The sequence below is a fragment of the Notamacropus eugenii genome, chromosome 1 (genome assembly GCF_028372415.1).
Source record: "Notamacropus eugenii isolate mMacEug1 chromosome 1, mMacEug1.pri_v2, whole genome shotgun sequence".
Taxonomy (NCBI): domain Eukaryota; kingdom Metazoa; phylum Chordata; class Mammalia; order Diprotodontia; family Macropodidae; genus Notamacropus; species Notamacropus eugenii.
This window is the reverse complement of record NC_092872.1, coordinates 7,937,852-7,960,529: the sequence shown is the minus strand read 5'-3', so window position 1 is coordinate 7,960,529 and position 22,678 is coordinate 7,937,852. Positions and strand designations below refer to the sequence as shown.

Below are 22,678 nucleotides of genomic sequence, written 5' to 3'. Positions count from 1 at the left end.
TAAACAGAGGGCATGGGTATGAGTTGATTATGTTGGAATGATCTAAAAAATATAACGGAGGGGTGAGAAAGAAGGAAGCCCTGGAAGAAGGAGGAAAAGACAGGTAGAATGGGAAAATTTTTCTCCCATAAAAAAAGATGTGCAAGAAAGAGTTTGCAATGAAAATGGAAGGGTGGTAGACAATGCTTGACTCTCATGCTCATCAGAATTGGTTCAAAGAGGGAAGAATATACAAACATACTCAGTTTTGTATAGAAATCTGTCTTGCTCAATAGGGAAATTGGAGGGGAAGGGAATAAAAGAAAGGAGTGTTGGTAAGAGGGAGAGTGGTTTAAGGGAGACACTGTTCAGAAGCAAAACAGACATTTAAGGAGGGTTTGGATGGAGAGAGAGAGAGGAAGAAACAGAAGAAAATGAGATGAAATAAAATATACAACTTGTCATCATAATTCTGAATGTGAATAAGATGAGCTTACCCATAAAACAGAAGTAGGAAGCAGAATGGATTAGAAACCGGAATCCAACAATATGTTATTTACAAGAGACACTTTTAAAACAGAAATACACACACAGTTAATATAAAGGGCTGGAGCAGAATCTAACATGCTCCAGCTGAAATAAAAATGGGAATCATGATGTCAAACAAAGCAAAAGCAAAAATAGGCCTACTTAAAAGAGATAATCAGGGAAAAGGTGCTGTAAGCAATGAAATAATATCAAAAATGTTAAGGGCAGATTTCATCACCAAAGTCCCCATTTCTCAAGTATATAGGGAATTGAGTTAAATTTATAAATTTACAAAAAACAAGAACCAATTGATAAATGGTCAAAGGATATAAACAGGTAGTTTTCAGAAGAAGAAATCAAAGCTATCAATAGTCATATGAAAAGTTGCTCTACAACAACATTAATTAGAGAAATGCAAAGTAAAACAACTCGGAGGCACTACTTCAACCTATCAGAAATGATAAATGCTGGAGGGAATGAGGGGAAATAAGTAGATTAATTAACTGTTGGTGGAATAAGGAACTGGTTTATCCATTCTGGAAAACAATTTGGAACTATGTCCAAAGGGCTAGGAAACTGTCCATACCCTTTGACCCAGCAATGCCACTGTTACATCTGTATCCCAAAGAGATTTTTTAAAAAGGAAAAGGACCTATTTGTACAAAAATATTTATAATACCTGTTTCTGTGGTGGCCAAAAACTAGAAATTGAGAGGATGCCCATCAACTGGAGAATGGTTGAACAAGTTGTGGTATATCATTATGATGGAGTACTATTGTGCTATAAGAAGTGGTATAAAGAAATGGGTTTCAGAAAAACACGAAAAGATCATATGAACTGATGCAAAGTGAAGGGGGAAGAATCAGGAGATCACTGTGCACAGTATTAGCAATGTTGTAATGATCATCAATCGTAAAAGATGTGGCTGCTCTGATCAAAAAATAGAATGACCCAAGACAATTCCAAAGGACTCATGATGAAAAACTGCTATTCACCTCTGGAGAGAGAGCTGATGAACACCAAGTACAAACTGAAGTATAATTCGTCTTTTGTGTGTGTGTGTGCTTTTTTGCAATAGGGCTAATATGGAAATATGTTTTGCATGATTTCACAAGTGTAATTAAATCAAATTGTTGCCTTCTCAGTAGGTGAGGGGAAGGAGTGGGAGGGAAGGAGGAAGTGAATTTGAAACTCAAAATTTGAAAAAGAATCTTAAAAACAAATAAATCAATGAAAGTTTTTAATAGTGATTGATAACAGCCACAACTGAACGTCTCTTTTTCTTCCCATGTCAGACCTAAGTAGGGCTTGGTTTCTTGTCTCAGCCTGTTCCAGATAAATCAGAAAGGCACAAACACTAGTCTCATAGCCATTTGCCCCTATCTCCTGTTTAAGCTCCCTTTTGGGGAGAGAAGACAGTTGTCTCAGGTCACCCCATTCTCCTCCATTTTTCCTGCCCACAAAAGAGAAAGCCTAGTTAAGGTTATGTAACATACATTTCCAGTGCATCCAATCAGTACAAATTGCATGATTTTCTTCAGCTTTACTCAGTAGCATATGTGTACAATCAGTCAGTGAATTGTGGGAGTGATCCAAGGCTGAGATTTGACAGGAAAAGATCTTTGGTAGGATAAAGGGGAAAGGAATTCCAAAAGAAGGGGATAGTGTAGTTAAGAGGGTTTAAAAAAAAGATGTCTACACTAGGGGCCTCTACCTTCTCTCCTGTTAACCTTCCACAGTCTGCCTTTCTAATGTCAGTCATTCAACTGAAACTTCCCTCTCCAAAGTTACCAGTGATCTCTTAACTGCTAAATTTAACACTATGTTCTCAGTCTTTATCCTTCTTGACCTCTCTACAGCATTTTACATGAATGATCACTTCCTCCTGGATATTTTCTTCTTTCTAGGTCATCCTGGCTCTATTCTGGTTGTTATTTTTGGTTTTACTGACCTCAGTCTTTTGCTGGATCTTCATCCATAGTGCAAACCACACAGGTGTCTTCCAATCCTCCATTCTGGGCCATCATCACTTTTTTCTTCTATGTTTATGAACACAGTGCTCTTATCAGCTCTGTACACAATTCCCCAATCTATCTATCTGACACTGTATGTCTCTCCCGAACTCTAATTTTCTATCACTCACTGCATGTTGACATTTAGAACAGAATATCCCAGAGGCATCTCATGTTCATTATCTTCCTTCCCAAAATACTCCCTTCTTCTCAACTTTCCTATTACTGTTCAGGCTCAGGGCTTGACACATAGTGGGTGGCAAGCTCAGTATCAGTCTGGACTCTCCACTGTCACTCACCCCATCACCATTCCATGTCTAGGGCTCCCTAGGCACACAGCCATCACCCCAGTTCACGACTTCATTACCTCTCAACTGAGAGATTGCAATTGTCTTCTTTTATGCAAAATGTATATCTCTTCATTTCAGTTTGCCTAAATTACCCTTGTACTTCCCCGTTCCATGCCCCAGAAAACCCATATAACATATGTTTTTAAAAGGGGAAGAGAAAAGAATCAGCAAAATTGATCTATGACATTGAAAAACATCTGAAAAAAATACAAGCAATTTATTGGCCTTGTGAACTGGAGTTCCACCTGGACAACAGAGTGGAAAGAGGCTGCCTTCTCATATTTCTTCTTTGAGGCCATGCTCATTCTTTGTCATTTTGAAATATTCATTTTTATATTATGTTGTGGTTGCTGTGTTTTCCACAGCACTGTTCTTATGCCTGGACAAATGGACCCCTGCCCAGGGCCCAGTGCTTTGGAGGAAAGCAGCCACAGCTTTTCTGAGCCCCAGTGACTGACCTGCAGTCATTCAGAAACCCACCACCACATTCCAGTTTTAGAACTGGTTGTGTCCTTGACCTGACCTTGGAAATCCATACCCCTGGTACCTATCTGGTGGCTGAGAGAGGAGAATCTTAGATATCCTAGCCACCCTGGGGGTTTTGGTTTGGACCCTGGGGATGGCTATAAGAGCTACCTCCAGGGTCCTCACTGACTTCTACCACCTTTCAAGGGCCCTCCCTCAGGGAAGGAGTTTTTCCTTCAGCTTTACTTCACCCATTTCCCACCAAGGTTTCTTTTTTTTTCCCACCAAGATTTCTACTGGGGGTAGAGATGAAAGGGAGGAAGACTCCTGCATTCTGCTTGACAGGAACCATAGAAATGCCCACTTGTTGACCCCAATCCTAAGATCCTGACCCTGCTGCTGGGAGCCCCACCCACCAGTAAAGGCAGAGCTGAGATACTACTCATCCCACAGCTGGGACTGCCAGCAGCAGCGCTTGACGATGTGGCCTCTGCAGCAGCTGCCTAAGGCCCGAGCTATGGAAGACCCTTCTCCCTTTCTGGCCAGCTGAAAAAACCCCATCACTGACCTTTGGCGCCTGTGGGTTGAGGGATCTGAAACCACTGCTGCTGGGACTGGGGATTCTGTGACTGGATATTCCGCCCCTGAGGGCTGTTCGTGAGTCGCCTGCTCCACATCCGGTGCAACAGATGTTTCCTGTGGGCCTTTCCGGTCACCCTGGGCTGGAAATCTCCTCCACTCTGTTGTTCTCCACTTCTGCTGCTCCAGAATTTGTTGAGAGTCCCTCTCTACAGGTATTTTATGGGCTGTGTGGGGAGACCCTGCGTATGTGTGTCTTTCTACTCTGCCATCTTGGCTCCGCCCCCTCCTTCTTTTGAGTCTTATGTCAAATTTTCTATTCAGCTCTGTTCTTTTTATCTGCAATGCTTGAAAGTCCTGTATTTTATTGAATGTCCATATTTTTCCCCTGAAAGGTTATACTCAGTTTTGCTGGGTGGGTGATTCTTGGTTATAACCCTAGCTCCTTTACACTCTGGAATATCGTATTCTAAACCCTCTGATTTTTTAATATAGAAGTTCCTAAATATTGTGTTATTCTGACTGTAGTTTGACACTATTTAAGTTGTTTCTTTTTGGCTTCTTATATTTTTCTCCTTGATCTGGGAGATCTAGTGTTTAGCTTTAATATTCCTGGGAGTTTTCATTTGGGAATCTCTTTCAGGAGGTGGTCAGTGGATTCTTTCAATTTCTATTTTACCTTCTGGATTCTAGAATACCAGTGCAGCTTTCCTTGAAAACTTCTTGAAAGATGATATCTAGGCTCTTTTTTTTAAATTTTGGCTTTCAAGTAGTTCAATAATTCTTAAATTATCTCTCCTTGACCTATTTTTCAAGTCAGTTGTTTTTCCAGTGAGATATTTCACAGTTTTCTATTTTTTCATTCTTTTGGTTTTGTTTTATTGTTTCTTGATTTCTCATAGTCATTAGCTTCCATTTGCTCGGTTCTAATTTTTAAGGAATTATTTTCTTCAGTGAGCCTTTGTATCTCCTTTTTCATTTGGCCAATTCTACATTTTAAGGAATTCCTTTCTTCAGTGGATTTTTGTATCTCTGTTTCCATTTGGCCAATTCTACTTCCCAATACATTCTTTTCTTCATTGAATTTTTTGCCTCTTTTTCCATTTGACCTGCTCTGATTTTTAAGGGTTTTTTTTAAGGTTACTTTCTTCAGTATTTTGTGTGTGTGCTTCCTTTACCAGGCTGCTGACTGGTTTTTCTTGCATCACCCTAATGTCTCTTCCCAAATTTTTCCTCTGCCTCTTTTACTTTATTTTTAAAATCCTTTTAAAGCTCTTCCATAGCCTGGGGCCAATTCATATCTTTGTTTGAGGCTTTGGATGTAGGAGTTTTGATTTTGTTTTCTTCTGAGTTTGTGCTTTGATCTTTACTGTCACCATAGAAAATTACTTTTTCTGTCAAAATCTTTTTCTGCTATTTGCTCATTTTCCAGCCTATTTCTTGACTTTTGACTCTATGCTAAAGTGATACTCTGCTTCTAGAGTAGAAGGGGCATTGTCCCAAACTTCAGGTTTTTTGTGCTGCTCTTTTCAGAATTAATTATGGGGACCAGTAAATTTTCTGTTCTTCCAAGGTGGTATGTGTTTACTATTCTCCTGTAGTGTACACTGGTCTGTGAGCAACCACAAGCACTCTTTTCTGCCCTGGGACTGTGACCAGGGTCCCTTCTTCCCTGTGGCTACAAGCTCTGGTGTGCTAGTGCTCCTCCTTGCTCTGGGACTGAGACTCAGGATTTCAGTGCAACAGAGTCCTGCCCCTGGTTCCAGCAAAGGGACCCCTGTGATCTCCTTCTGACTGTTGCTTGACCCCCTTACCATCTGTGGGCTGAGAACTCTGGAAACCACCACTGTTGCCATTGATTCAGTAACCTCAAACATCTGCTATTGGCTTGCTGGAATCCAGGTCTGTGCTGGCACAGCCTGCACTAGACTGAATTTCACTCTCACCCTGGCGCAACAGACCTTTCCTGACAATCTTCTAAGATGTCTTAGGCTGAAAAATTGTTTTCCCCCCATCCTTTTGTGGGTTTTGCCACTCTAGGATTTGTTTTGAGGCTTTATTTAAAGGTATTTGGAGTGGTCAGGGAAAGACTCAGGCAAGTCCCTGCCTTTTCTCCATCGTCTTGGTTCCACCTCCTGATTCTTTTAGACATTGCCTATATTCTGGTGCTCCAAGGAAAATCTGGATGGTAGAATGAGCCAGAGTGATGCATAAGAAGTTCCCTCACCTCACCTTACAGGGATAAGACTCAAACTTATCCCTGTAAATCCAGAGTTTTGGTTCTGTACCATGGGTTTACACACACATTATGATAAGGTCATCCGCCTATATAAAGATTTTGAAATGAAGTTCAAACGTCTTAGCTCTCCACAATTTTGTTCCAACCAATCCTTTCAACATTATCTATTTCTTCCCTCCATATACTCTAAACTCCACCCAGATTATACTATTATCTGCCCCTGAATGTGCTCCCTGTTTTGTGAACTCTGTGCAGTTTTCTGGGCTTAGGAGGCCCCCACTCCCCTCTTCCTCAGCAGTATCCCTATCTAGGGATGTGTCAAGCAATCAATTGTGAAAGTGTCACATGTGAATATGGAGTCAGCAAACGCTACAAATCGGGGCTTGATTTATTGTTTTGATGGTTGTCTAGACTGTAGACCTAAGAAAGTAATGAGGAAAATGTTAACAACGCAGATTAAACTTAAAAGTGTGTTCTGAGTACATTTTGAGGGAGAATCCTCATTGTAAAGCCAGTACACCAGCTGTGCCTAACTATCCTTTTAAAACCCAACTCAGATTTTGTTTTCTCCAGGAATTCTGATCTCTCTGGCCAATACGTCGGAATTCTCACATAGCATTCTTTTTTGTTGTTCCAGACTTATGATTTCATACATGTAGGGAATTTCAAGAGCGAAAATGACTCCTGACCAATCCAGAGCAGCAGCCCATCTCTAATTTCTAGTCTTAGAGAACAGTTACCCATTTGGATCAATGAGAGTTTGGATGATCTGACCATGGTCACACAGATGCCTGAGTCTGGATTTGAACTCATCTCTTTCTGGTTCTAAAACAGTCCTTTTTCCACGGGCTACACCGTCATTAATAACAATAACAGTAATAGTAAGCATTCACATAGCCCTTTAAGGTTTGCAAAATACTCCATGTATGTTAATGGATTTAATCTTCACAGCAAATCTAGAGGCAGCTAGGTGGCCCAGTGGGTCCAGAAGTCTGAAAGACCCGAGTTCCCATTCAGCCTCAGACACTGACAAGCGATGTGACCCAGGGCAAGTCACTTAACCTCTCTCAGTCTCCGTTTCCCCAAATGGGGATAATAACAGCACCTACCTCCCAGGGCTACGGTGAGGGTCAAACACTTAGCCCAGTGACTAGGACGTAGCAGGCACTTAATAAATGCATATTTCCTTCCTACGGCCTACTGCTATTCTCATTTTACCAATGAGGAAACTGAGGCTCAGGGACGTTGTGATTTACCCAGGATCACACAGTAATTGTGTGAGACAAGATTTCAGCTCAGCTCTCCCTAACTCCAAGTCCTGTACCACTAGTATTTTCATGCCCTTTTTGAACATTATTGTGTATTTCAAAGTGCTGTGTGGTTGTTGGTTTTTGTGTCTTGGCCTCTACTAGACTCAAATAGATGATGGCAGGAGCTGTGTTTTATTAAGACCTCACATCTCCCCCATCTCTAGCACAAAATTCCGTAGGCATACACTAGTTACTTGCTGCAAAAATTGGAAGTTTAGGGGATCAAGACCTGTTCTGCCTCTAAAAAGTAAGTCCCTTCTTCCTTTCCCTGTTCCCTTTCAGCTCTGCCCCACACCCAACCCCCCAGTCCAGATTCTAAACTAAGATTTTTCCTTGTTCTCTCCAGGCTCAAAAAACGGGGTAGGAGGAAAGAAAGTGGTTGGGGAGGAGGGATGGAAGATTCCTGAGATGATAGGAGCTTCAGACTGGGGAGGGAGGGCCCTGAAGACAGACAGGCATGGGAATCAAGCCAATGAGGACCAGGCCTGAGGAGAGGGGACAGAAGGGATTAAGCTGGAGTCAAAGATTCCAGGGGGTCCTTTGAAAGAGAAAAGCAGGGCACCTGAGAAAAGCAGGGCGCTTGCTCTGGCTGGGAGAAGCAGCACAAAGGGAGGCAGGAGACCAGAAGTTATGCACTACAGGCAGAGGGGCTCTTTATTCGGCTGGCAGAGGCCGAGGGCGGGGAATGGTTAGCCAGCTGCCGAAGGTGGCCCTCAATGTGGTTCAGGACAGCATCCAGCATGTGCAGTACATTGCAGAGCAGGGCACGGTCAGAAGGTGGTGATCCCGACTTCGAGGGCAGAAGCAGCTCTGGAGGCACGATCGACTGTGATCGGGGGGTCTAGAGAGGGGAGAAATGTGAGGATCAGAAGAGAGAAAGACCAAGAGATCAAGGAGCCATACAGGAGAGTTAAGGGATTTATCGATGGAAAAATCTCTTTAGAGACCATCTCATCCAAGTCCTTTGTTTTACAGATGAGGAAACTGATGGTCATAGAGGTCACGCTACTAGCTAGTGCCAGAAGTAGGATCTGAACTCGGGTCTTTCTGACTCCAAGTTCATTATGATTCTCTAGGACAACAAAGGGAGGGTGTGAGAAGGAAAGGGTAGGAAAAGAGATTCGAGTGATGGGTTGGGGTGGGGGGGAAGCAGAGTAGTGGGGGAGCCAGGATCATATCCACACTCACCAGGATTCGAGAGAAGAAGATCTGTCGTCTTTGGTAGACAAAGTGGGTAACCACTATCAACACAGTGACTGTGACAGCTGTCAGGGGGTAGACACTGCCCATGGCGCTCAGGCCCATCCATCGGCCAGTGCAGCTCAGACCTCCCCCACAGCTCACCAGGCCTGGTGGCTGGCATCCCCAGGGCTGCAGGTCCAGCCCCACCTGATACCAGACAGGCCTGCTCAAAGCCTGGCTTGGGGGTGGTAACCACAGGGTCAGTAGTAGGAACAGAAGCAGACATAGAGGCCCAGACCCCATCACCAACAATGCCCTGTACCCTAGCCCCCCCACCCCAGCCCTCCCCTTAGAACCCTCTGCCCATCACCTAGCAACATCCCCTCCCCCTGCCCTTCCCCATCCTCTTGGCATCTATGACATTGACAATCTTGTCCAAAGGCCACTTGAGAAGAACCATAATAAACCCCATTTCTCTAATACTACAAAGCTCTCCTCATCACAGTCCTATGAATGAAAGCATTAGCAACCTCATTTTACAGATGAGGAAACTGAGGACCAAGGTACAGTGATGGGGGAGGAGGGGAATTTACCGCCACAGTACCAACCTAGGAAGTTTCTCCATATGTTCTGACCTAAACTCCACCCACTATCTCCTTGTTATGTCCTCAGTTGCTCAAAGATTGACCCTTCCTATAATCAGACAATTGCCTTCCCCACTAGTTAATGTCCAGGGTAATCCCCAATGACTATTCTCCAACCTCCACTGCCTCCCCAGAGGCACCCTCAACCCCTCCCACTGACTGCTACCCCAGTCACCCTTTCTGTTGACCACTCCTCCATCATGAACCACCCCCTTCCTAACTATTTTGTGGACCCCCTGCCAGAATCTGTTTGCCCAGGCCCCCAGTGACCATTTCCCTGGCCACTAAATGTTCCAGTGGCCTTCTGCTTGGGTCATTTTTCCAACAATCCCTCCACTGACCCTCCTCCATCCTCCCACTAACCATTTCCATAGCTATAATGGATACATTAAGTCCAATGCTAGGCTTAATCTTGAAGGTCACTTTCAGCTCTAAGTCCTTTTTTCCAATGATTCTAGGTAGAAGTTGAGGCCAAACAGGGTCAGACCCCAGAACCATCTCCCTTTACTTCCCACCTTATTTTGAGCCAAGAGAATTTGGACTTACCCGACAAGACTGCTGGGATTCTTATTCCCTGGTGAGAGATGGTGTGTTGTCTGTTCATTCCCCCTCAGACACTAACCTTCAGCACAAAAATTTCACAGGATCACAGGTCACTAGAGAATGAGTCTAAGTGTCTAGGGGCCAGGAGAGACACCCTGGTGTCTTGCGGTGGCTTGTGGTGGCACCAAGGAAGACACAAATGGTCTTTCTCTAACATTAATCAATTGGTGAACAAGTACTTAAACAATTAGATACCTATTTCTGTTCCAGGTACCAAGCTAGGCACTGGGAGGCAAATACAAAGGAGCTTACATGAGGGAGATAGGAGAGGACCTGATAGGACGGAAGAGTGCTTTAATGATTTTTGACAATTGGAGGCAGCAAGGAGCAAAGGAAAGAGCCCTGTACTTGGAATCAGAGGATGTAGGTGTTTATTCTGCTTAGGTCATTTAGCAGTATGACCTGGGATAGTTCCCTTCCCCTCTGGACCATCTTCTTCATCTGTAAAACTGGGTTTGGGAAGGGAGTGGATGGGTTGTATTCGATTGGCTCTAAGATCTCTTCCAGCTCTGATGGTCTTGGGTAGATTGATACCCTACACAGGAACGGTTTGGGTGGTAATGGTGGAAAAAGACCAGGATAGAGATCTGAAATTCAAACCCCAAACAGAGCTCCAGGTCCACAGATTGGTTGTGGAGGAATGGATCCTGGTGTGAGCTCCAGAATGAGTTATTTCCTGCCAAGAACCAGGACTCCTTCACAGAAGGGACATAAAGGAAGAAGAAATTAGGGAATAGAACTGCCAGAGGTTCAGAGTGAGGATGAGGTAAGGGTGGAGTGGGAAAAGACAGAGACCTTCTAAGGGAGACTCCATGAGGAAAATCACAGAGCCTCATGTTCTACATATGGTGTTGCCGTCGTTCAATCATTTCAGTCACGTCCAACTCTTTGTGACCCCATCTGGGGTTTTCTTGGCAAAGATACTGGACTGATTTGCCATTTCTCTTTGCAGCTCATTTTACAGATGAGGAAAATGAGGCAAACATGGTTAAGGGATTTGCCCACGGTCACACAGCTAGTAAGTGTCTGAGGCTGGATTTGAACTCGGTCTACACACAGTAGGGTTTTAATACATATTTGTTGGTTAAATGAATGAATGACCTCAGCAAGGAAGGCTACAGAGATCAGGATGCTACTTCAACATGATTTAGTAGAGTGCGGTTGATAAAGACTTCACCTAGGGGATCAGGAGCATTCTCAAGGCTGGAAAAGGTGCTCCAAGGTGAAGCCTCAGGAATCTAGAGAGACATGAGGAGCCTCTGATAGAAAGCTAGTTGTCAGTGAATAGGAACCAGAGAGGGCAATGAAATCCTAGGGCTTAGCTCAGAGTGGGCACGTTGGGTTGAGCATAAGGAAATCTGTGATAGAGGAAGGGATGTGAAGGTAAACATTTAGCACCCTGCTCTTCACGGGGAAAAAAAATCATACATAGGGCAAACTTTTTTTTTTGAGGCAATCAGAGTTCAATGACTTGCCCAGAGTCACACTGCTAGTAAGTGTCTGGAGTCTGGATTTGACTCCTCCTAACTCCAGGGTGGATGCTCTATCCTTTGCACTGCCTACCTGCCCCTAGAATACTCTTTTAAGTTTGATCCACATTACTAACATTTTGTCCACTTTGTTAAGTCTACATATTCAACAAGGCAATAAGTCAAGCTCTGGTTTGTAAAAATTGCCCATTTCCAGGGGGTAAAAGTTCACACTGAAAATTTAAGAGTAGGCTTTTCAGAGCTGACTTCAGCATACCCCAGGATATAAGGGTATAAGAAGTCTTGAACTCAAAAGACTCCTATAGCCAAAAAATATTCTTTCTTAACTAAAAGGTCAAAATAAAATATAGATTTGACTCTATGACTGTATGATCCTCCAGCTCTCCCTCCTCAGATTTCTCCTAGAACTTTTGCCTAAACATCTCCTTTGCATTTAACCCTTTCTCCTTTATGTCATCACTTTGTGTTCATGTTTCCTTTCTCTGCTCAAACTGCAAAGCTTCTCTTAAGCAGGGCTTGTGTTGTATCTCAACAGCCCCAGCAGCAGGCATGAATAAAGCCCTGAACATATTAGATATCTGATTAAAGGTTAATTGATACTAACAATTAAAAAATACCTGCTACTGTAATTTGGAACAATATCCCATAGTCACTAATCTATGTATATATCCTTTGATCCAGTGATCGCAATACCAGATCTATACCCCAAAGAGATCAAAGAAAGAGGAAAATATTCACATGTACAAAAATATTTATAGCCTCTTTATTTGTGGAGGCAAAAAATTAGAAACTCAAGGTGTCCACCAACTGGGAAATAACTAAATAAACAATGGCATATAAATGTAATGGAATACTACTGTGCCATAAGAAATGATGAAAGGGAGAGTTTCGGGAGGAAGGAAGACTTGTATGAACTGATACAGAGTGAAGTACGCAGAACCAGAACAATTTATCCAATAAAAACAACATTGTAAAGACAAACAACTTTGAAAAACCTAAGAACTCTGATCAATGCAAAGATAAACCATAAGCTATGCCCATACTCCATCTCCTGATAGAGATGTGACAGATTCACTATACAGATGAGACATACATTTTTGGACATGAGTAACATGGATTTGTTTTGCTTGACTATGTAGTGATCGGTAGGGACAGAAAATAAAGGATTGTTCATTGAAAAATAAAATGAAAAAACACCCAAATACCTTCTGTGAGCAGAGAACAGTTAAACTGAATGACTGCACATATAACATACATGAGGCAGTACTGTGCATTAATTAGTAGATTTTTGAGAAGTGGGGATATGACAGCAGCGTTCTGACACCGATGCTATTGGAATCCCTGAATCCTTCTTCCTGCTCTATCCCCCAGACCCCACCATCCCCTCTTTAAGTCCTCCCTATCCTTGGACTGACCCCTAAGTAATTATCTCCATTTTTCTCTCTCACTATTCAGAAGGGAGAAGGCAAGGCTTGTCCTGCCTTCTGCCTTCTCCTCAGTCCCCTTGGCCCCCTTTCTCTCACTGGTGAACTCCTCCTTGAATCTCTGTTTTGAAGAAAGACCTTTATACTTCTTCTAAATTTAATTCTAATTATACCAATTATTATACTATATTATTATTATGTATTATTACTATATATTACACTATATACTATATATTATACTATATATCACTAATATACTATATTATATTATAGTACACTATGTAACTAATTATACTAATTCTAAATTTAAAACTAAAACTAAACAAATTTGATTTAAATAAAATATTCATTTCCTACGTAAAAATAATAAATAGAATTAAACCAGGTACCCTTTATTCTCCAGACTTCATCACCATGCCCCCCTCAAGATGGCTACCTTCTCCCCACACACTCACACATTTGCATACTTTCAGTGATGCATTATTTTCTCCCATTAAAATATAAGTTCCTTGAGCCATGTTTCTGTTTTTCTTTTTTTGTATTTATATCTTCAAGACTTAGCACATTGCCTAACACACAGAAACACTTAATAAAAGTTTTTTGACTTGACTTGACCTCATCTGCAACCTCTGTGTCTCTGCAAATGTTCCCTGACTCCCATGGCTGGCAGATTCCCCTGAGGACTGTGTTAAGGCTTCCCCAACCTACCCCCCTTTACGGAACGTTAGGCCTCTCAAGCTCTTCTTGAGGACCTAAGGGAGAAAAAGGAGGAGAAACCTGGGATCTCGGGTTGAGAAGTATACTGTTAGAAATGTAGGTGAAACAGGCTTGAGGTAGAATCTTTGAGATGTGAGAAGGGAAGGAGGCATTAGGGAAATTTAGGAGATACTGGAGAATGGAAAGGAAGGAAAAAAGCAGATTTTTGGCTCAGCATTAAGGAAAAGCTTCCTAACAATTAGACCTATCCCAGAGTGGAATGGGCTGTCTCCAGAGCTGTGCTTCCCTGAAGGTCTTTAAACAAAGGGTAGGTAAGCTTTCACTGAGGAAGTTGTAGAAGGGACTAAATTCCTAAATTAATTACCTGAGGTCCCTTCTAGCTCTGAGATTCTGTGTTTTTGTTTTAAAGCCCAACTCAGAGGCCAGATCCTCCAGGAATCCTGGAGATCTCCCCACTAAGAGTTCCATAGCGCCAGTCTGGTATAGTTATCATACAGCATTATGTATTATTATTAGTATCTGTGTTTATTTCTTATCCCATCTTTTCTCCAATATCAGGTGGAGAGCTCCCTAAGGATTGGGACTGTGAATTATCTAAGCCTTGCCTAACAACTGTTTGAGCCCCAAGGGTGAGTGAAGCTTTGCTGAGGATTTCATGGAGAGTAGTTTAGAGATGGACACTCATGTCATTCTCCAAGAAGTCCAGCAAGATAGAAAACAGGGGTGCTAGTGTGGGCCTGGGGCTGCAGTGGCCACCACAGAGGGATAGCCAAGGAGATGCAAATTCTCTTCCAGGCCTCAAGAGGAAAAACCGCCTGCCAAGAGAGTCCAGGATACTCTGATGGACAGCAGCCCAACGGAAACTGAACTAATCTCATCCACGCTCGCCTTTTGGCTGGATGTAATTGGCATTCTTCTTTTATTGTCTTCTAAGCTGTACTTTTATTCATCTAATTTGTAAATATCTGTGGATAACACTGACGTGTCTTTCCTTGGGTCCACTGGTTTTCGGCAGGAGAGGGCAGTGCTCAGCCGTGGAGTCCCAGCACAAAGGCAATGACTGTTACCTTGCATAGGGCTGGGACCATGACCCCCAGCCTGTGGGCAGAGAATTCCTCTGTCTCTTTCTCTCTGTCTCTGTATGTCTCTGTCTGTCTGTCTCACACACACGCACCTTACACACCTAATCACAATCCATTCCTATATTTCATAACTAAACTCCCAAGAGCAGTGTTAACTTAAAAGGATTCTCCTGGGACATTTTTCGTATCTACCACTGGTCTCAGTCCACAAACCCAATCTGGTTTCTGGATCACTAGGAGCAGCAGAGGGGCCCTGGAACCAAGTGAGAAGCAAGGGAGAGGAAGGGACTGGAGGAGAAGGTCCTTCCTCCAGGCTGATCTCAGCTTGCGTAGTCTTGGAAGCTTTCAGTACTGCCTCCTTACCAGTTAGGAGGGGCAAATGAGGCGAGCGCAGGCCCTGCCTGCTCCATAGGGACACCTAGCGTCATCACTTGCATTTTCCCTACCAAAGAGCAATGCATTATAGTTGCGTAATAAATGTTGAATGAATGAAATGCATGGGTTTCCCAAGGGAGGAAGGTGGTCATTTGAGCTATGACATATCAGACTGGATGGAGCCAAGTCTTTGGGTCAAACCGCTGGCAAATGGGGGTGAGGAATGCCCAAAGGTTGGTGATAAGGGGAAAGGCAAAGGTGCAATTCTCACAGAAAGAAGCAGAAAGTGCATGTGGGCATACCAAGGACAAAGGGCATGCTACAGGCTTCCCCCATGTGGTCAAGAAATGGAGTAGTCTCTTCTATGAACAGTGTCAGGCGAAATTATCCCTTTTCTATGTTGTAGACCCTCAGAGATTCAAGGGGACCTTAGAATAGGGAATATGAACTGGGAGATGGGGCTGGGGAAGGGTCTTTAGAACACAGAAAGTCAATATTAGAAGTCTTTAGAAAGTAGAATGACAGACCTCGGAGAAGCCTGAGAGCTCATCTAGCTCATCTCTCTCTTTTTAAAATGAAAAACTAAGGCCCAGAGAGGGGGACAGCTTGCACATCCTCGTGTAGGGAGTGGTAGAGCTAGCTCAGTGTTTGGGAGGCTCCGAAGAAAAGTGAGAGAAAAGAGGTATTAGACTGACTACCAGACTGAAGGTCTACAGAGCCGTTGTGCTGACCTCATTGTTGTATGCCTGCAAAACATGGACAGGCTACCACAGCCATGTCAGGAAACTGAATTGTTTCCATTTGAACTGTCTTAGGAAGATTCTGAGGATCATCTGGCAGGATAAGGTACCAGACACTGAAGTTCTTGCTCAAGCTGAACTGCCAAGTATTCAAACTATGCTTCAGAGAGTGCAACTCTGATGGGCTGACCACGAGGTTCAAATGCCAAATATACACTTGCCAAAAGACTATTTTATGGAGAACTTGCATGTAGCAGGCTATCACATGGTGGCCTGAAGAAACGACATAGGGACACTCTCAAGGTCTCTCTCAAGAACTCTGGATTTGACTGTGCAACATGGGAGACACTGGCACAGGACCGCTCAGTATGGTGTGCCCATGTAAGAAAAGATGCTGTGCTCTTTGAGCAAAGCAGAATTGAGACAGCACAAAGCAAAAGCAGGATGCACAAATTTGGGATATTCACCCCAAATATTCACATGGACTATCTGTGCCCAACCTGTGGTAGAGCATTCCAAGCTTGTATTAGTCTGATCAGCCACAGTCGGACATACTGAAATTTCACTTTACAATGGTGATGTCATTTTGGTCTTCTTTGAAGACAAAGGACAACAAGCAACCAACCGATCAACATAAGGAGTGGTAAAGTAGTCATTCAAACCTCGTCCTCTGACTTAGAAAGAACACAAGTCCAGGGTTCTTCCCGCTACAACTCTTTAAGATTGACTTAACTTTTGCCTAACAACAGACAGTTGCCATGAGTGTGTGCTGATCTGATTTGGGGGAGTTCTGATGAGGGCCAGGAAGACCTTCTCTACCAGCTGTTCTTAAGACAATTGCCTGTGTCAAGGAGACATGAAGTGCCAAGGGTCACACAGCAGGGGCCAGCTCACTGTTCACTGAACCATACTACTTTTCAGTGCAATTACTATTGTCCCTATCTGTGCAATGGGGAAACTGAGGCTTTGAGAATTTGCATAACTTGCCCATAGCGGCTAAGAGGATGGACTTTCCACGGGGAAATCATAGAATTCCAGAATTATAAGATACTTCAGTGGCCATCTTAATCATCTTTCACCTGAAGCACCCCTCTTGAACATCTCCTGTAAAAGAGAACTAGGGACCTCCCAAAGTAGCTCACTTCCATTCTGAGTTGCCTCATGAGAGAAGTTGGCCTTAAGTCAAGTCTAAAGTGGCATCTCTGTAACTCCCACTCATTACTCCTTTTTCTGACCTCTGGGGTCAAATAGAACTTAGAGGTCATCTAGTCCAACCCTCCTTCCCCAATATTACTAGTGAGGAAACTGAGATCCAGAGAGGTTGTAACTTGGCCAAGGTTTTAAAATAGCTAAGTGGTACGGTCAGGATTTTAAGTCATCTTGGTAGAGCCACAATGCATAGAGTGCCTGGAGTCAGGAAGACTTATCACTTCACCCTGTTGGCCTCAGTTTCCTCCTCTGTGAAATGAGCTGGAGAAGGAAATGGCAAATCACTTCAGTATTTTTGCAAGAAAACCCCACATGGGGTCATGAAGAGTCAGACACAACTGAAACAATTCAACAAAAATAAGATTTGACCTCAGGTCCCCTCACTCCAAATCTTTCCACTGTACAGCCTTTCAAATGACTAAAGACAGCTATTATTTCTTAACCATATGAAACCAAATCTTCTCCAGAATAAATCTGTCCTGTTCTTTTAACAGCTTCTACTAGGGTATATTCTCCACTCTCTCACCATGCTCTCTTCTGAATATACTCCAGCAGCTAGCAGCTAGCAGCTAGCTTGTCTATGTCCTATCTAAAATGTGGTGTAAGCTGATGGGGGATGGAATTCAAGTTGGATTCCCAAACCCCGGAAACCCAGATCTCTGACATTTGCCTGAGGCACCCTGCCCTTCCCAGTCAATAATCCTTTCAATAATCCTCCTCCAACCTCAATTATCTGTTACCTCTAGGTCACCCCAGGCTATTAGCCACTCCTAGATCACATCTAGATCTTCCCACAGTCCTTCTGTATAAAAGTGTGCACCTTTCCCTCACTAAATAGCTCAGATTCTTAAAATCTGGACCACTTCTTTTGGTGACACAATAAACCTTGTATCTGACCAAAAGAAGGTTTGAGTGGTCAAATTCTTTCAAGGCAGACCCAAGCCTTTTGCCCTGTCCTTTCAGGGTTCTTAGCACCCCTAGACCCAAAACAATGTCCAGAGCTGAATACAGTAATTCAGATGTGGTCCAACGAGGACAGAGTATTGAAGAGCTGTTAATTACTCTTGTTCTGGACACTCTACTTCACTTCATACTATCCACCTGGGATAAAGTTACCTTTTCTGACTATAATGGCACACCGTTGACTGGTAATGAGCCTGTGATCTTCAACCTAGACCATCTTCACAGAATCTGTTTTCAATTATAACTCTTTCATCCTATATTTCCGTTGATTTTTCTGAACCTGAGTATAAGTCTTAACATTTATCCTTATTAAATTTTATCTCATTCCGTTTGGTTCATGGCTCTAGCCTTTCAAATAATTTTGGATTCTGACTTTATAATCCATATTAGCTAACATTTCAAGGTTCCCATAAGCTACAAATATCACAAGTATGTGTTCTATGACTATCCAAGTCATTGATAAAAAAAAGTTGAATAGCAAGGGCAGATCTCTGAGACACTCCCCTAGAGTAACTTCCAAGTTAGCGTTGACTCATTGAACAACTACATATTGGTTATTGAACTTTGACCAAAAGTGGTCAGCCAATTCTAAATCAATATAACTGCACTCCCATTAGGCCATCTCTCTCCAGCTCATCCACAACGAAAGCAAAAAAAGACTGTCGGAGCCAAAAGTGATAGGGGAAAGGAGAGATACTGTCCTTAATAGGAAGTCATTAAAGAGGGATGTTGGGGAAATACCCAATAGTTCCATTGGCAATCAGGAGGTTTCCAAATCCGTTGATTAAGACTAAGACTTGGATCAAAAAATGGAAACATGAACCCGGTGTGGGTTATCTAAGAGGGCAACGTGTTTAACTTGAAATGGACGCGATGAGAGGGGGGTCTTCCGCCAGAAGGAGTGTTAGGCTCACTCGGTGTCCAGCAGGGTGCTAGAAGGGGTGACCTCTACAGAGTCCTGGGGAATCATGGGAACGGAAGCAGAGCTGCTTAGCAAATTCCTATTACGGTAAAAGCTTTTTTATTCCATTTGATTACTCGTAAGCCTCGTCTGGAGGTTTCCTAGGAATCGCAGAGATCACCTCGCCAGCCGGCCCCGGGACGAGCTGTGAACGTGAAGCCCAGAAACCGGGTTCTAGCACCTGCCGGCTGTGGACCGGGTCACGTTACCTGCCCACCTCGGGTCTCGGCTTCCTTATCCGTGAAATGGGGATAAACATTCTTCCGCTACCCTCGTTGGAAGGAGCGCCAAGAACGTTCATTCTTTTAGTGCAGACTTGAGGAAGATCGGCGATCCTTCCGACGGGAATAAAGCAGCTGGGACACGACGACGCCGCGCTGCGCGCAGCCGGGCCGGGGCTCGCCCCAAGGCTGTCCGGCCCGTCGGGCGTCCGTCCGCCCTCTTCCATCTCGGCTCCGCTAATTCTTTTCTTTCTTGGCACCGCTCTCACTCTTCCTCCTCCTCCTCCTCCTCCTCCTCCTCCTCCTCCAGATAACTCGGCCTCCCTCGTGCTAAGCGCAAACGTCAAACAGGACGAGTCCACCCACGGGCAGTCGGGAGGCGCGCAACGCGCAGGCGTGGGGTTTTTGCTACCGCTTATCCCCGCCCCCTCCTTTCCCCTCCCCCTTGTGGCGGAGGTCGCTTCCGTTTCCGGGTCCCCCTGGTGGCGGGCCGTTGAAGAGCTGTCGTCATGAAGGGCTGGAAAAGTTTGTGGGGCGGGACGGGAGGCGGCGGCGGCGGTAGCAGCCTATGCGAACCACGTGCGAGGGGAGGAGCGAGTCTGGTCTCGTCCTGGGGCTGCTTTCGGGATTGGCGTAGAGGAGGGAGCAGGTGACCGAGCTCCTCCAAGCCCTGGAAAGGAAAGGGGCTCCACCCCCAGGCTCCGCCCCCGCCCCGGCTCCGCCTCCGTGCCCGCCTGGGGGGCGGTGAAGAGGCTGAAGATGAAATTAACACTTGTAACAAGATTTTCCCACCTGGACCACGTGCGAAACAGATAAAACCCTTACCTTTTGACCTAGTCTTGAATGTAGTTTTGCAGTAAAACGCTTTGGCTAAATCTTGATACAGATATTTGGTCTATGGTGACATCTTGCAAAATCTGTGCTTGATTTTGAAAACGCATTTGTTTTTAACCTTCTCGGCCCCTCTGTCAAAGGCAAGTGTTCCTTCTGGGTATTGCCAACAAAAAGACATGACCACCAATGTTTGGAAATAAAAGCGGTCCTCTTGGCTGAGGGTGTCATCCAGTCAGCAAGCACTTAGTAAGTGCCTGTTAGATGCTAGTCACAGAGGATACAAAAATGAAACAATCCTTGCCCTCAAGGAGTTCACCTTCCACCAGGGAGATAGAACATGGACACAGATGCAGAAGTAGCAGCATTTAGAACTAGAAGGAACTTCAGAGGCCATGAACCAACTTCTTCATTTTACAGATCTAAAGCAAGTTGCCCAGGTCACCTGCAGGGGTGAACCCAGGTCTTGTGATTCCAGAAGCATCTCTCTTAACGTTACACCACGTTGCCTCCGTATGTACAGAATCATTTTGAGGGGAAAGGTAGACTAACAAGTGGAGATATAAGGAAAGGTCTCTTGAAGAAGGTGGCCCCTTAAGCTGTATCTGAAAGGTTCAAGCAGATAAAGGAGAGTCCTCTCAGCACAGGGACCAACAGTCCCTGCAAAGAGAGAGGAGATGACATGTTGCTTATAGGGAAGAAAAAGTAGACCAGATTAGCTAGAACACAGGATGGAACAGTGGGGAGTCAAGTGATCTGCCTGCAAAGCTGGATCTATATTGTGAAGGGCTTTAATATAAAAATACCTGACGGTAAGACTCACATGGTCTGTAAAAGCATCCCAAGCAGCAATTTGAGATTTTTCATATTTTTTTTTCTAAAATAAAAAGTTAAATTTGAACAGTGACATAACATTAGAGGCCCTTCTCTAATGTTGTGAAATACCTGAGACTGTAACATTTTTGTCTGTCATCGTATTTATGTGGAGCCAATTAATGATGTTAGGGGGGGCATACCTGTATCTTCTCACTGTTGCTTTTACTGTGTATAAAGAACATGTTTTGTCATGAGATGTGAGTAATTACACTGCAAAGAACTAAGCTTCCAGCTTAACTACTAAATATAGGAATGACAGGACTTAAGAAGGTTAAGTGGGAGGAAAAAGGAACTGAGAGAAATGAAGAAATGGGGAAACCCTTGGATGACTACCCAAGAAAAACCTGCACTCCTTATTGACTTACATCTTGTGATTAAATGCTTCTATAAAATTGCTTTTAGGACTCATGTATAGAGGGGACAGTTCTTCTACCATTACTTCTCAGCCCCTGGAGATATAAACATTCATTTATAACCATTTGAATTGCAGATTTTGCTAGATTTCATTCATTAAGAAAGATCAAGTCAGTACTATATTGTAAAAACCTGCTGCGCTATATTTCGGTGCCAAAATTTTGTAAGTTAAAAAAGCACAAATGAAATCTTTGGAATAATTCGGGAGTGAATTGTTTTCATTTTGTGTGTGTATGTGTGTTAAACAAAACTAAGAAATAAGCACTATATTACATCTTTACAAGCTGTCAGTTCCAGATTTAACAAATCTGGAATTATGCAAATTAATGCAAAGCATATATGGAGGAATTAAATGAAATTTAAAGAATTATAGGATTTGAATGCTAAGTAGTTACATAAGATGATTGCCAGCCCTTATTTTACATCAAGAAACAGGCCATTTTCTTGGTCAAGGTCACCAAGACAGGGAAATAAGTGTCTTTTTGTGTTACAACAATACATTTATCTATTAAGTACATTTTTCCTCCTTTAACTTACATATTGAGAGTTGAAATGTCATTGATGAGTCTACATGGGAGTGGTAGAGCAACCAAATAATTTAAACTGCTATACCTGTTGTTTTCCAACAATAGAAATTTATTATCATATTAGGAAATGTGAGTTGCAAGGTGAGTCAACATGTTCTGAAATCTATGTGTGTGTTCGTCCTTCACTGTAGAAGACCATGCCATCAGAGAAATAATGACATGACTTGCACTTGACTTTGTTTTTTTGAGTGAGGGAGGGCTGTGCAGGTCACCAGCCTTTCTCCTCCAGAACCATCTGAATCCAGTGACCAGATATTCATCAGGATGACTGGAGATGACCCAGGATGAGGCAACTGGGGTTAAGTGACTTGCCCAAGGTCACACAGCTAGTGAGTGTCAAGTGTCTGAGGTGAAATTTGAACTCAGGTCCTCCTGACTCCTGCACTGGTGCTCTATCCACTGCACCACCTAACTGACCCTTCTGAAACCTATACCCAAAGAACAAACAAAGTTGTTAAAATCACATGCCTTCCTTCAGCTCTTCAGGTTTGTTTGTCTTAGCACTTTTACCAGCTGCTAATTGCCCTTCCATAATAATCAAGACAATAATGCTAATTATTTTTTTTTAAAAAAACCTTTTTTAAATGGTTCAGAATAAATTCTTTTTGAAATTGTAGTTAGACTTACTTTAAACGAATGGAAACCTGATTATGTCAAAACATAATGAAACATTCTTCGTTGCAAGTAATCATTTAATATGAAAAAGCATGTCCTCATTCTCATAGAATTAAAATATATATCATTTTATTACTTTAAAAAATGAGCTGAGAAGTATGATCCATCATTCATCTTCTGGAAACCTGGTTGTTCAGTGCAGTGATCACTGCTGGGTCTTTCAAAATGGCTTTACCTTGCAATGGTGTAATCATTTTATAAATCATTCACCTGATTGCATT

At 43.2% G+C, this 22,678-nt stretch overlaps 1 protein-coding gene and 1 long non-coding RNA gene across 3 annotated transcripts; one reads left to right on the top strand and one right to left on the bottom strand.

Annotated features, from left to right (window-relative positions):
* Positions 1-3,903: 3,903 nt before the first annotated feature.
* Positions 3,904-8,985, bottom strand: TMEM89 (transmembrane protein 89). Its single transcript, XM_072651934.1, has 3 exons — positions 8,652-8,985; positions 8,026-8,304; positions 3,904-6,573 (listed from the first exon to the last, which is right to left on the bottom strand). Exons 1-2 carry the CDS (start codon positions 8,946-8,948, stop codon positions 8,092-8,094), a joined length of 510 nt encoding a protein of 169 aa, XP_072508035.1. The 5' UTR covers positions 8,949-8,985; the 3' UTR covers positions 3,904-6,573; positions 8,026-8,091.
* Positions 8,986-9,021: 36 nt separating this feature from the next.
* On the top strand, positions 9,022-15,147 carry LOC140532878 (uncharacterized). Of its 2 annotated transcripts, XR_011976712.1 has the most exons (4): positions 9,022-9,208; positions 9,748-9,866; positions 14,082-14,152; positions 14,319-15,147. It is a non-coding gene; the product is annotated as an uncharacterized lncRNA (long non-coding RNA). The 2 variants fall into 2 exon arrangements; XR_011976711.1 differs by lacking the exon at positions 9,748-9,866 and having other exon boundaries at positions 9,023-9,208.
* Positions 15,148-22,678: the final 7,531 nt, after the last annotated feature.

Coding starts and splice junctions, on each gene's coding strand:
- TMEM89 (XM_072651934.1), bottom strand. CDS start 8,948: ATGGGGTCTGGGCCTCTATGTCTGCTTCTGTTCCTACTACTGACCCTG. Junction 8,305..8,651: donor TCTTCTTCTCTCGAATCCTG/GTGAGTGTGGAT, acceptor TCCCCTCTCTAG/ACCCCCCGATCACAGTCGAT.